Source organism: Microcaecilia unicolor, chromosome 6, assembly GCF_901765095.1.
Source record: "Microcaecilia unicolor chromosome 6, aMicUni1.1, whole genome shotgun sequence".
NCBI lineage: Eukaryota > Metazoa > Chordata > Amphibia > Gymnophiona > Siphonopidae > Microcaecilia > Microcaecilia unicolor.
The window spans coordinates 231,135,398-231,149,017 of NC_044036.1; the positions used below are offsets into that span (position 1 = coordinate 231,135,398).

At 46.4% G+C, this 13,620-nt stretch overlaps 1 protein-coding gene across 1 annotated transcript in view; it reads left to right on the plus strand.

Annotated features, from left to right (window-relative positions):
• PNPLA7 (patatin like phospholipase domain containing 7) overlaps nucleotides 1-13,620 on the plus strand; it is a 2,530,065-nt gene that overhangs the window by 314,346 nt on the left and 2,202,099 nt on the right. The window contains exon 4 of the mRNA XM_030206608.1: nucleotides 9,641-9,715. Within this exon, the coding sequence (XP_030062468.1) occupies nucleotides 9,641-9,715 (75 nt within the window). The remainder of the gene's footprint in view (nucleotides 1-9,640; nucleotides 9,716-13,620) is intronic.

Consider the following 13,620-nt stretch of genomic DNA (forward strand, 5'->3'; position numbering starts at 1 on the left):
TCAGTCCGCTGGCTTCATTGAGGATTAGTGACTATTCCTATGCTGAAAATTTTTTAATTGTGTATTATATCAGTGTATTTGATCTTGATCTCTCCAACACTGTTTGAATTTGGTGGCGCAATGGTTATTTGACCACCGCCTTATTTTAATTCTTACAAAACAGTGACATGGTGGATCATTAGCTCTGTGTCTCCTCCCTCACGTAACCTCTCATTGTTTAATAGATCGATTGTTACAGTTTTATATTTTAGATATCTAGGTATTATTATTGATTCTGTGCTGTCATTTTCTGATCAGGTTTCACATATGATCAAGACAGGTTTTTTCTTTCTTCAAAAATTAAGGTCACTACCTCCGTTGCATTTCTAGCCACTGGCACATTCCAGTCTGTGGAACATGGGTCTCACACAGCCCCTCATCTCAAACTGCCTCACCCAGTTCCTCCATGCCTTCCTCACCAACACCTCCAACTACATCAACTTCCCCACTACCCACCAGGCCCTCCAAAACAACATGGCAGAGTTTTACACCACGAACCACTTCTCCTCGGTCATAAGCCTCATCGACTGCACACACATCACACTCAACCCCCCCCCCCCCCTACGCATATGAGGCCACCTACTGAAATTGTGATGCTCAGGGTGAGATTGTGGATGTGTGTCCACGATACCCAAGCTCAACCTATTACTCCTATATCCTCCAGCATCCTGTGATCTACCGGAGGTTTGACCGAGGGATCACTGGAAGCTGGCTCCTAGGTAAGTGCTACAACGTTCCCTCTCCTCGACCATCTACACACTCCCTACCTCTAAGTGTCTGCACGTTCCTCCCTCCCCTCCCCACAAGGGCAGCAGACGTCACCCATCAGTGAGAACAATCAGCCTGCTGTCCTCGGAGAATACCTTCTACAGGTATGTAGCATTCGCTTTTTTGAATAGGTAGGTTTTTAGTGATTTCCTGAAGTTTAAATGGTCGTATGTTGTTTTCACGGCTTTTGGTAGTTCATTCCATAGTTGTGTGCTTATGTAGGAAAAGCTGCTTCCCTATCATCAAGCCGATCAATCCATAGACTGGTGGGTTGTGTCCATCTACCAGCAGGTGGAGATAGAGAGCAATCTTTTGCCTCCCTATATGTGGTCATGTGCTGCAGGAAATTCCCCAGTATGTTCTCTATCTCAGCAGGTGTGTGCAGCACTGGTCCTAGGGTCTCTGGTGCCCCCCTGCAGACTATGAGTTGGCACCCGCGCCCCCCCCCCCCAGCTCTTCCTTTCTCTCTTCTCCCACCCTGCCCCTGTCCAGCGATTCTCCTTCGCCCCCATACACCGTCATACCGCGCCGCCCTTGGTGCTTTAAATCTTTAATTTCCTTGTCATCAAGCAGATGAAGCCATTACGTATGGGTTGTGTCCATCAAACAGCAGGGGGAGATAGAGAGCACTCAACTTTTCACAGTGCCTCATGGCCAGCCAGCTCCACTGCCTCTTCAGTATTCTCCATCTCCTCAAGCAGGGTGGCTGCAGCTTCTTTGAGGTCCATCAAAAATCTGCCTGGGGGTGGCTCCTGGCTTGCCAGTTGTTAGTCGGGGTGTTAGAGGCTATAACAGCTTCACTTTGAAGGCACATAAGTTAGCCCTTTCCCTGCCTTACCCATGCCCCCGTGGATGTGGACATATTAGCTTGCTTTTCCCTGTCCTTTCCCACTCAGTGGATGCAGGCACATTGGTTCGCCTTTCCCTGCCTTTCCCACTCATCTGAGCCTCCGGAGTTCTAATTACCTCTGCTTTCCTCACAGCGTTAAAAAAAAAAAAAAAATGGAACAGAGGTTTTCCTTTGATTCTTCTATGGGACTGGAGCTGTGATACTCGGTCTGGTGAGGTAAGAGTGTTTTCTAACTCGTCCGGGGTGGGCCTGCGATCGGGGAGTTTTTTGGGGCGAAACCGCCATTTTGAGTTTTCCCACCGTTTTCGGCGATGGCTGCAGAGAATGTAAAGCGCTGTTCCCGGTGTGGCAAGCGCAAATCAGCAGCGGGGCTCTGTAAATCATGTTGTACAGGTGTAAGAGCCGGCCCGAGCATGGCGAGCGATGATTCTTGCCGCTCAGAGCTGGCAGCGGACACCATTTTGAATTCTCCGCATGGCGCAGCCTCCGTAGAGATGGAGAGCCCTGAGCCCGGGGGGGATCTCGAATTGAGGCTATTCAGGGAGCGGCTAGCCCCGGACGGGATCTGGGTGCCCAGGGCGAGTTTTTCTCCCCTGATTTTCTGTTGTTATTGCATAAAGCATACATGCTGAAAAGAGCTCTCCCTCAAGGGTCGTCTGAGGCCCCTTCTATTGCCTCCTCCTGGTGGATTCTGGCCTGGGACTGCCCGCTGAGGCTATTTTCCCTGATAATTGGCATAAAGAAAAGCGTAGAAGGGCTAATTCCCCTTCAGATTGTGGTGCACCTCCTTCCCCCCCACCCCCACCCTGTGGTCGGGCTGTGAGGATTCGGAGAGTTCTGGCAGGCCTTTGTGGTCTGAGGAGCCAGAGTCAGGTGCAGAATTACCACAGGATCTGGATGATCCCTCCGCGGTGAGGATTTTCCACCATGATGAGCTGCCAGCGCTTATTTCAGATGCCCTACAGGTCCTTTCTATTGAAGAGCCTGACAGTGGCACGGCCTCCTCTGTGAATCCTAGGATGGCTAGTACCAAAAAACCTGCTCGAGCCTTTCCTTTGCATGACTCCATCCAAGAGCTTATTTCTGCTCAGTGGGCTGACCTCGATGGACCTTTGAAAGTTTCCAGGGCTATGGGGCAATTATACCCTCTGTGTGAGGAGCATTTGGCTCGCTTTGCAATGCCTAAAGTAGATGCACTAGTCACTGCGGTGACAAAGAGAACTACCCTCCCTGTGGAAGGAGGAGTTGCCCTGAAGGATATACAAGACCATAGGCTGGAAGCAGCACTTAAACGGTCCTTTGAAATTGCAGGTCTTACTGTTCGGGCGTCTGCATGCAGTTGTTTTGCTGCTAGAGCCTGCCTGGCGTGGTTGCAACAGGCAGTGGAACAGCCCGGAGATGGAGGTGAGCCCTTCTCGGATGTGGCTCCGCAGCTGGAGTCGGCCTTGTCCTTTGTGGCTGATGCCCTTTATGATATTGTCAGAGCTTCGGCTAAACAAATGGCAGTAGCAGTGGCGGCTCGCTGTCTTATTTGGCTAAGACATTGGGCAGCGGACATGGCCTCTAAGCAAAGGTTGGTGAAGTTGCCCTTTCAAGGCCTTCTATTTGGTGAGGAGTTGGGAAAAAAAATTGTTAAAGGCCTGGGAGATCCAAAACCCCAGCGCTTGCCCAAAGATAGGCTGAGGCCTTCCTCCAAGGGCCAGGCGGTCCACTCCTCTTATAGACCTCGCTTCCGTGAAGCTAGAAGGTACCGCCCGGGGCGTTCTGCTGGGTTCACTTCTCGTGCCCGTTTTTCAGCAGAGGAACTCCTTTCGCTCGGACAAGCGTTCCGCAGCCACCGGCTCTAGGCCTGGAGTTCAGGGGCGACCCTCTCAATGATGGTGCGCCGGCCCCCTCCTCGCTTCCTGTCATCGGAGGACGTCTTTCCCTCTTTGCCGAGGAGTGGGCCAATATTTCCTCAGTTCAGTGGGTTCTGGACCTGATCAGAGATGGCTACAGAACAGAATTCAATGCCCCAATAAGAGACGTGTTTGTGGAGTCCCGATGCGGTTCTGCTGCCAAACGGGCAGCGGTAGAGGAGACTTTGCAAGGTCTGATTCAGTTAGGGACCATGTCCCTGGTACCTCCCGCTGAACACGGCTACGGCCGATACTCCATCTACTTTGTGGTGCCGCGAAAAGGTGGGTCTTTTCGCCCTATTCTGGACTTAAAAGAATTAAACAAGTCCCTGAGAGTGCGGCATTTCCACATGGAAACCCTGCGCTCCGTCATTGCTGCGGTACAGCCAGGAGAGTTTCTCACGTCTCTAGACCTGAAAGAAGCTTACTTGCACATACCAATTTGGCCCCCGCACCAGAGGTTTCTGAGGTTTGCGGTGTTGGGAAAACATTTCCAGTTCCGGGCCTTGCCTTTTGGCCTCGCCATAGCTCCCCGAACCTTTTCGAAGGTAATGGTGGTAGTAGCTGCTTTGCTCAGGCGAGAAGGTATCAGGGTTCACCCGTACCTAGACGACTGGCTCATCAGAGCAGACTCTGTAACAGAGAGCTATCAAGCTACAGCCAGAGTGGTCTCAGTTCTTCAATCTCTAGGCTGGGTCGTCAATATGGCCAAAAGTCACCTGATCCCCTCGCAATCTCTAGAATATTTGTGGGCCAGGTTCGACACAGACTCGGGCTATGTATACCTACCCGAGCTAAGGCGGTGCAAGCTTCAGAATCCGGTCCGTCTGCTCCTGAGGATGCCCCGCCCGCGAGCTTGGGACATTGTCCAGCTGCTGGGATCGATGACAGCCACATTGGAAGTGGTGCCCTGGGCGAGAGCGCACCTGAGACCTCTACAGTATTCCCTACTTCAAAGATGGTCTCCAGTTTCTCAGGATTATCATTTCAGATTTTCTTGGCTCCCTGTGGCCCGGCTCAGCATGGAGTGGTGTCTCTCAGACAGCATGCTGCGGTGAGGAATGCCGCTGGCGCTCCCCGATTGGTGTCTAGTAGTGACAGATGCCAGCCTGAAGGGCTGGGGCGCACATTGCAAGGGGAAGCATGCCCAGGGTCTATGGACACCCGAGGAGTCGGAGTGCTCCATCAACCGCCTGGAGTTGAAAGCGATGTTTCAGGCGCTTCTGGCCTTTCAAGTGACCCTGGAAGGATTGACTGTCAGAGTGATGTCTGACAACACGACAGCAGTGGCCTACATAAATCGACAAGGCGGCACTCAGTGCAGAGCACTGGCCGCGCAGGCCGAACAGATTTGCCACTGGGCCGAGCTGCATCTACAGTTTCTGTCGGCAGCTCACATTGCAGGTCAGAGCAACGTGCAAGCCGATTATCTAAGCAGGCATCAGATCGATCCAGCAGAATGGGAACTAGCAGACGAAGTATTCCTGCGGATATGTGCCAAATGGGGCAAGCCCGTGATGGATCTTATGGCGACAAGTTCAAATGACAAAGTCCCGTGCTTCTTCAGCAGACGGAGAGATCCTCGCTCGGCAGGGTTGGATGCGTTGACTCAGCCCTGGCCTCCGGGCCTACTATATGTGTTCCCTCCGTGGCCCTTGATAGGGCGCGTGCTCCTGCGTATTCGGCTGCACCCAGGAGATGTGGTCCTCAGGGACCCGGATTGGCCCAGGAGGCCTTGGTATGCGGACGTCCGACAGATGCTAGTGGAGGCTCCCCTTCCTTTACCTCTGGTACCGAACCTGTTGTCACAGGGCCCGGTAGCCATGGAGGACGCCTGCCGCTTTGGTCTTATGGCATGGCGATTGAGAGGGCGCAGTTGAGGGACAAAGGCTATTCAAACACTGTCATTTCCACTCTCCTGCAGGCCCGCAAGCGTTCCACTTCCATGGCTTATGCCAGGATTTGGCGCCAGTTTGAGTCTTGGTGTGTTTCAAAAGTGATCACACCAATGCGGGCTCCTGTCTCGCCGATTCTGGACTTTTTGCAGGATGGTGTACAAATAGGCTTGGCCTATAATTCCCTGCGGGTGCAAGTGGCAGCGTTGGCCTCCCTTCGTGGTAAGGTTGAAGGCGTGTCTTTAGCTGCTCATCCAGATGTGGCACGGTTTCTTAGTGGGGTGCTTCGGCTCCGGCCTTCCGTGCGAGCACCCTGCCCAGTTTAGAACCTGAGGCTAGTTTTGAAGGCCCTGCAGGCTTCTCCTTTTGAGCCGCTTCGGCGAGCATCGGAGAAAGATTTGACAGTAAAGGCCGTTTTTGTTGTGGCCATTACTTCGGCGACACGGGTGTCAGAGCTCCAGGCGCTGTCCTGTAGAGACCCATTTCTGCAATTCTCAAAGTCCGGGGTCACAGTTCGGACCGTGCCTTCCTTTATGCCTAAGGTGGTTTCAGCATTTCACCTAAACCAGCCTATTTTCTTGCCCTCCTTTGATAAGGAGGAGTTTCCAGAATCTTTTGGGCAGTTGCACCTGTTGGATGTGTGCAGGACTCTTCTGCAATATCTGCGAGTTACTATCTCTTTCAGGATCTATGATCATCTGTTTGTTTTGCTATCAGGTCCTCGCAGAGGGTCTCCAGCGTCTAAAGCCACTATTGTCCGCTGGCTCAAAGAAACTATCTTTTCAGCTTATCTGCTTGCCGGCCGGTCTCCGCCTGTAGCCTTTAAGGCGCATTCTACCAGAGCGATTTCTTTCTCTTGGGCTGAAACTGGAGCACTCTCTCGTCAAGAGATATGCAGTACAGCAACATGGGCTTCTAAGCTCTCTTTTGCCCGACATTACAGGCTGGATGGGGCTGCTAGGAGGGATGCGCGTTTTGGAGCACAAGTGCTAGCGCGTGGTGTGACCTGTTCCCACCTTATATAGGTATTGCTTTGTTACATCCCATACATAATGGCTTCATCTGCTTGATGACAAGGAAGGGAAAATTAGGTTCTTACCTTCGTAATTTTCTTTCCTTTAGTCTTAGCAGATGAAGCCATGAGCCCTCCCTGTATGATTGTCTGTATGCTATGAATCTGTTTCAGGTTCTGTTCTTGTTTCCTAAAGTTCCTTCCTTGGGAGAAAGTTGGAAAACAGTCTTCAGGATTCATGTTCACTTATAGGAGGATGATTCCATTCCCTCCAGTTTATCTTTTGGGAGGATGAGTTTATTCCCTCCAGGAGGTTGCGTGTATCCCCTCCAGTTATACAATAAAGAGGATGAGTTTATTCCCTCCAGGAGGATGTGTTCATTCCCTCCTTTTGAGTTCATGCCCTTGTTAAGGGGCCATCGTTCGCTGTGAGGAAAGTTCATGTTATTCCCATTGCGGTTTGCCATACTGCTTTGGAAGTTTCAAATACTGAAGAGGCAGTGGAGCTGGCTGGCCATGAGGCACTGTGAAAAGTTGAGTGCTCTCTATCTCCCCCAGCTGTTTGATGGACACAACCCATATGTAATGGCTTCATCTGCTATGACTAAAGGAAAGAAAATTACCAAGGTACGAACCTAATTTTCCCTTACCTCCATTCCAGCAGCCGCGTCATTTGAAAGCCCCAGAATATTGAGGGAGCTCAGAGAGGTTCTGGCGGGTCCTCTTAAAGATTTGTTTAATAAATCCTTGGAGACGGGAGAGGTTCCGAGGGACTGGAGAACGGCGGAGGTGGTCCCTCTTCACAAAAGTGGTGATAGGGAAGAAGCTGGAAACTACAGGCGGGTAAGCCTCACTTCGGTTATTGGAAAAGTAATGGAAGCCATGCTGAAGGAAAGGATAGTGAATTTCCTGGAAGCCAATAAGTTGCAAGATCCGAGACAACATGGTTTTACCAGAGGGAAATCGTGCCAAACGAATCTTATTGAATTCTTTGGGTAACTGGAGAACTAAATCATCGACGTGCTATAGACGTAATCTAGTTAGATTTTAGCAAAGCTTTTGACACGGTTCCCCACAGGAGGCTCTTAAATAAACTAGATGGGCTGAAGATTGGTTCCGAAGTGGTGAACTGGATTAGGAACTGGTTGACGGACAGACGACAGAGGGTGGTGGTAAATCTAGTTCGCTCGGAGGAGGGAAAGGTGAGTAGTGGAGTGCCTCAGGGATCGGTGCTGGGGCCGATTCTGTTCAATATATTTGTGAGTGACCTTGCCGAAGGGTTAGAAGGTAAAGTTTGCCTATTTGCGGATGATACTAAGATTTGCAACAGAGTGGACACTCAGGAGGGAGTGGAAAGCATGAAAAGGGATCTGAGGAAGCTAGAAGAATGGTCTAAGGTTTGGCAATTAAAATTCAATGCGAAGAAATGCAAAGTGATGCATTTAGGGAGTAGAAACCCACGAGAGACTTATGTGTTAGGCGGAGAGAGTCTGATAGGTACTGAGGGGGAGAGGGATCTTGGGGTGATAGTATCCGAGGATCTGAAGGCGACGAAACAGTGTGACAAGGTGGTGGCCGTAGTGAGAAGGTTGCTAGGCTGTATAGAGGGAGGTGTGATCAGCAGAAGAAAGGAAGTGTTGATACCCCTGTACAAGTCGTTGGTGAGGCCCCACCTGGAGTATTGTGTTCAGTTTTGGAGGCCGTACCTTGTGAAGGATGTTAAAAAAATGGAAGCGGTGCAAAGAAAAGCTACGAGAATGGTATGGGATTTGCGTTCCAAGACGTATGAGCAGAGACTTGCTGACCTGAACATGTATACCCTGGAGGAAAGGAGGAACAGGGGTGATATGAAACAGACGTTCAAATACTTGAAAGGTATTAATCCGCAAAAAAGTCTTTTCCGGAGATGGGAAGGCGGTAGAACGAGAGGACATGAAATGAGATTGAAGGGGGGCAGACTCAAAAAAGATGTCAGGAAGTATTTTTTCACGGAGAGGGTGGCGGATGCTTGGAATGCCCTCCCGCGGGAGGTGGTGGAGATGAAAACGGTAACGGAATTCAACATGCGTGGGATGTGCATAAAGGAATCCTGTGCAGTAGGAATGGATCCTCAGAAGCTTAGCCAAAATTGGGTGGCGGAGCAGGTGGGGGAAGAGAGGTTGGTAGTTGGGAGGCGAGGATAGTGGAGGGCAGACTTATACGGTCTGTGCCAGAGCCGGAGATGGGAGGCGGGAAATACTGCTGGGCAGACTTGTACGGTCTTTGCCCTGAAAAAGGCAGGTACAAATCAAGGTAAGGTATACACATATGAGTTTATCTTGTTGGGCAGACTGGATGGACCATGCAGGTCTTTTTCTGCCGTCATCTACTATGTTACTTTGTTACTATGTAATCCAAGCAGCTATCTGCTTCTGACATCATCCGGAAGTCCCATAAATTGGTTTTATTTTATATTGATTTGATATACTTATTGAATTTTGATTTAACAAATACTCTTAAATTTAAAAAGACTTTGGCTTACACATTTGATGGCAAATTGTGCTGTTTTCTTAAAGTTTGGAACACACTTCTAGATTTGGTGTAAGGGATGGGTATAAGCAGCGTGCTTATGATGGGCATGATTACTGCGGAATGGATCTCTGCTTCTTTGTGGACTTTAGGATTTGGGCTGTATGGAAAAAAGGGATGAGGGAGGGGGATTGTTAATGGTTATTCTCTTGTGTTTTAAACAAACACCAATAAAATTTGTTAATGGAAGAAAAGAAATCCCAACTTATACTTGATGATGGATACAGATTTTGCCTATCTTATGTACTTAGCTGCCATTTCACAGTTTATTTGAAGTAATATGTAACTGTATAGAAAGTTGGTCACTCTTCTGTGGAATCTTGGCATTTGTACATCTGCAAGTTTTGAGAGTGCTCTAAAACATTTCTATGGCTTGCTACAGATAGTACTTTACAAGAGAATGATCTGAGTGCATACAAAAATATTCTATAGGCTAAAGCACCGCTAGGGATAAAATCCTATTTTTAAACTGTCTGATTCACTTAGTTGGAATTTTCTGATAGGTTCTTAAATCGAAATGCTGCTTTGATTTATGAATTCTGTTCTGTGATGCTATGTCTGAAACAGATTTTTTTCTAGTGATAATTGTGGCTCGTTTTGGATTATTCAGACCAGTTTGCCAATGGGGTCAGGCCTGCATTACAGAGTTCTCCAGTTTGTGGAAGTCCGATTGCAGACAACCATGGTAATGAAATACTTGGAACAGATAGATAAGTAAAATATGCATGGTTTTGTCTTTCTTGGTAGGTTGTGTTTGCATATATAGATATAATTTCAGCTTTCAGATCATACAAATATGTGTAATATTTTAGATGATTTCTTAATTGTCGCTTTTCCTTATTAATTGGCTGATTTAATTTCTACTAACAGTCTTCCATTGTTCCCCCCCCCCCCCCCCCAAAAAAAAAAAAAAAATTATATTTTCATTGTAGTATGGGAGTCTACCACGCTCTAACTGAGTCAATAACTACTTCTGTTTATAAGCGTAAGGTTCAATTTTAAGAGCACCACTAAATGACCAAGATAGCTGGGTACATTTTTAGCTAGCCTTGACCTCATGTGCAACTTTCATTAAATTTCGTCACCTTACTTTCTAACTCTTATTACTCTCTTACCTATCTATATGTTCCATCTTTGCTTATTCCCTTCACTGTCAGTTCTATTACATATTGTGTTGATATTGTAAGTAGTGTACTGCGCCATACTTTGTATTATTTGAATATTTTTACTGCTGTAATTGCCTGTTGCTCATGTTTAATCTGTTCTTACTGTACACCGCCTTGAGTGAATTCCTTCAAAAAGGTGGTAAATAAATCCTAATAAATTAATAAATAACTGGCTAGATTTTAGCTGAAAAAAAGCTTAAAGCTGGCCAATGGAAACATACATATAAGCCCAGCTATGACTGCACATATAGATGGTAGGCTAAACTAACCCTAGTAATGAAACATTTATAGCTAACTGGTTAACTTTATTCACTATCCTAACCTTGAGCCTCTTGCCCAGTTAAATAACTTGTGCTGCCAATGGCTGATATTCAGTGGCACTTAGACACTGCTGTTGAATATCAGCACTAACCACCCCTGCATTGTCTAATTAGTGTAGGGTAGTCCATGAGAGGAGCTTGGTTGAACCACTACTTAACTGGTTAGTGGCAATATTCAGCTGCTAACTGGCTAAGAAAGCAGATGAAGTTAAGACAGCAAAAAGACTGTCCTAACTCTATGCGCTGAGCTAACTGGACTCTGGTTTGAATATCAGCCAGTACCCAGTTAACTTTTGGGAGACATACCTACCTGGATGTTCAGTGCTAGAGCACAGACATGGCCTGGAATTGAATATCTGGGATCAGTTTGGCTCGCAGCTGTCGACGGCTTAAAAACTGCGGACTGCCATGGGCTGACTATTTTTCTCCCTGTGACTCCTAGGAATAAAGCTTTTGGTTTTTAGAAGTCATTGTAATTGATATCTGATTCTTTTTTATATTTACTTCATAATTTCTTAAATGTAGAAGCCAAATTAAGGTTTAAAAAAGACTATTTTACATGGGGTCTTGGAAGCACAGAAAGATAAGGTGACTTGCCTAAGATGACAGCTGTAGTCAGTGGATGAGGGAGTCTAGAACTTGTCACAGAATTTCTCTTGAATCATAGTGCAGTGTACTAAACAGTGTATTAACAATGCAAACCTTATTCTGTGTTCTTAACTGCATGCTCTTCTCTTATATCCTTTAAGCTCTGTCCCTCTGACCTTTTCTGATTTCACTCCACTCCTCCTCCAACATTTATAAGCTTTTCTGAAGTCCTCCCAGTTGTCTTGACCTTATTCCATTATTTGTCCTTAAATATCAGTTTTCCATTTTCTTTTCCATTTGTCTTGAAAATTTCAGTCATCTGTCGTCTGAAATCATTGCTTGAACCCACTTGTCTCTCAAACTGTTGTCCCATTCTCTTGATTAGCATTTCAAGAGTTCTTTAGTGTGTCGCTTACCTTGGCATAGTTTCTAGATTGTTATAGTATTCATGGCTTCTCTGAATCAGGTTTTGGGAGCTATTACTCAATGGAAACTGCTACCTCTTCTTAAACACTGGCATCTTGCAGTTGTCAGTTTTCTGTATTGGTTCTTTTGGCTGCCACTTCTTCTTTTAACACAGTAGGATCCTTCTATCCTCTTTTCCTGTTTTCTCATAATGTTCAGGCTTGGTATTGCTCCTTTCAAATGGCTTGCTAGCAACTGTTTCTGTTCTTGGCTGTTTTCTTCCTTTGGTGTCCCTTGAGGTTCTGTTGTGGGTCACCTGCTTTTTGTCAGCCTAGATAGTTTTGAGCACTGCTTCCTTTAAGCAGAACGGGAGTCCTCCACCTGCATTGCTGTCAGTGGGAGGTGGCACGTCAATATTTTGCTTTCATTTGCTAGAGATAGGCAGGTTTTCTGGAGTCCTGGAAAATGTGGTGATGAAACAGCACCCCCATTGACAGGACTGTAGGTGGAGGTCTTCCGCTCAGTTTAGAGGGAACAGTGGTTTTGAGTGTTTTTCTCGACTATTGACTGTACCTTTCACTCTCTCTTGCAAATGATACTCACATTTTTCTTTATTCATTGGGAATTATTAACCGCCTTTATGAAGAGACTCAAGGTGGTGTACAGCAGGTATAGCAATAGTAAAATGACCAAGTATAAGCATAAATATAATAATTGAGGTTAGCTTGGAGATAGGCAGGTTTAATCCCAGTAACAAGAATAGCATGATATTGTCAGAAATATAAACATTTAAATGTAGAACAATAATATAACAGAAATATGTCAGCAGAGTACAATGATGCATCATAATAGGCATCATGGAAGAGCATTCATATAATAGAAATATATAATGTCAGTACAAATCAAACCTCTTTATGAGCCGCACAGAAAATTCATGTAACATAGATTATAATCACGATGTCGGTAGAATACAATGGAACATCTTAATAGGCAGCTGAGGGACAAGTGCAGTTGATTTCTGTAGACAGACAATCGGGATAGGACAAAGTCATTGAGCTTGCTAAACTGAAGGTAAATTTTAGGAATGGAATAGGAGGCAATGTTCTCTTGTGGATTAGGGATTGGTTATTGGACAGAAAACAGAGGGTAGGGTTTAATGGCCATTTCTCTTAATAGAGGAGGGTGTATAGTGGAGTGCCGCAAGGATTTGTACTGGAACTGGTACTGTTTTGTTTTTTTTTAATTTATAACCGGAAGCTTTATTAAATGAATCCAGCAAATATACAGTATAACAAACCATATATGATGAAAACGCAATAACATAGATTCATCACCTCTTAGGGTGCTACACAAGCAGACACCCTCTCATGTATCATTACATTTTCCAGTTGTATTTTATATGTATTTTAAAGAAAAATAATAATATAGAAAACTCCTAGTATATAGCCTATGTTACTCTCAACCCCCCCACCCACACACCACCCTTCCAAAACTCAAACTTCAGCTATTTCCCTCTAACAAAAGTCTAGCATAGACCCCTACACTGTTGAGGACCATACAGGAGCCCATATCTGTCCCCATTTAGCCAACTTTTTCCTTTCTGTTGCCAAAAGCTTCTCCCGCTCAGCAATATATTCCAAGAGCTGTCGCCACTTGAGTATAGAGGGGCTACCAGTCACTTTCCAGGATCGTGCAATTACCAAGCGTGCCGCACAGAGACAGTGCTTAATCAGAGCCTTCCCTATTGCACTAACACCTAGTATAGTCTTATTAAACAGAAAAATAGCTGGATCCCACGGAATAAGGGACCCAACCCAAAGCTGCATTCTACTCTGAATCGCTTTCCAACAGGCCTTCACCTTTCTGCACGACCACCAGATATGGCCTAGCGTACCCAATTGGCCACAATTTCTCCAGCAAACGGGCCGGACACCCCCAAACATATGACTTAATCTTACAGGTGTTAAATACCAGCGGTAAAGTAATTTAGTACAATTCTCTTGAATATTAACTGCTGGGGAAATAGTGACAGAGGCCCTTTCCATTCTCTTCCATTCTCCAATTGTATAATGCACTCCTAGTTCCTTTTCCCAACTTCTACGATGTCTACA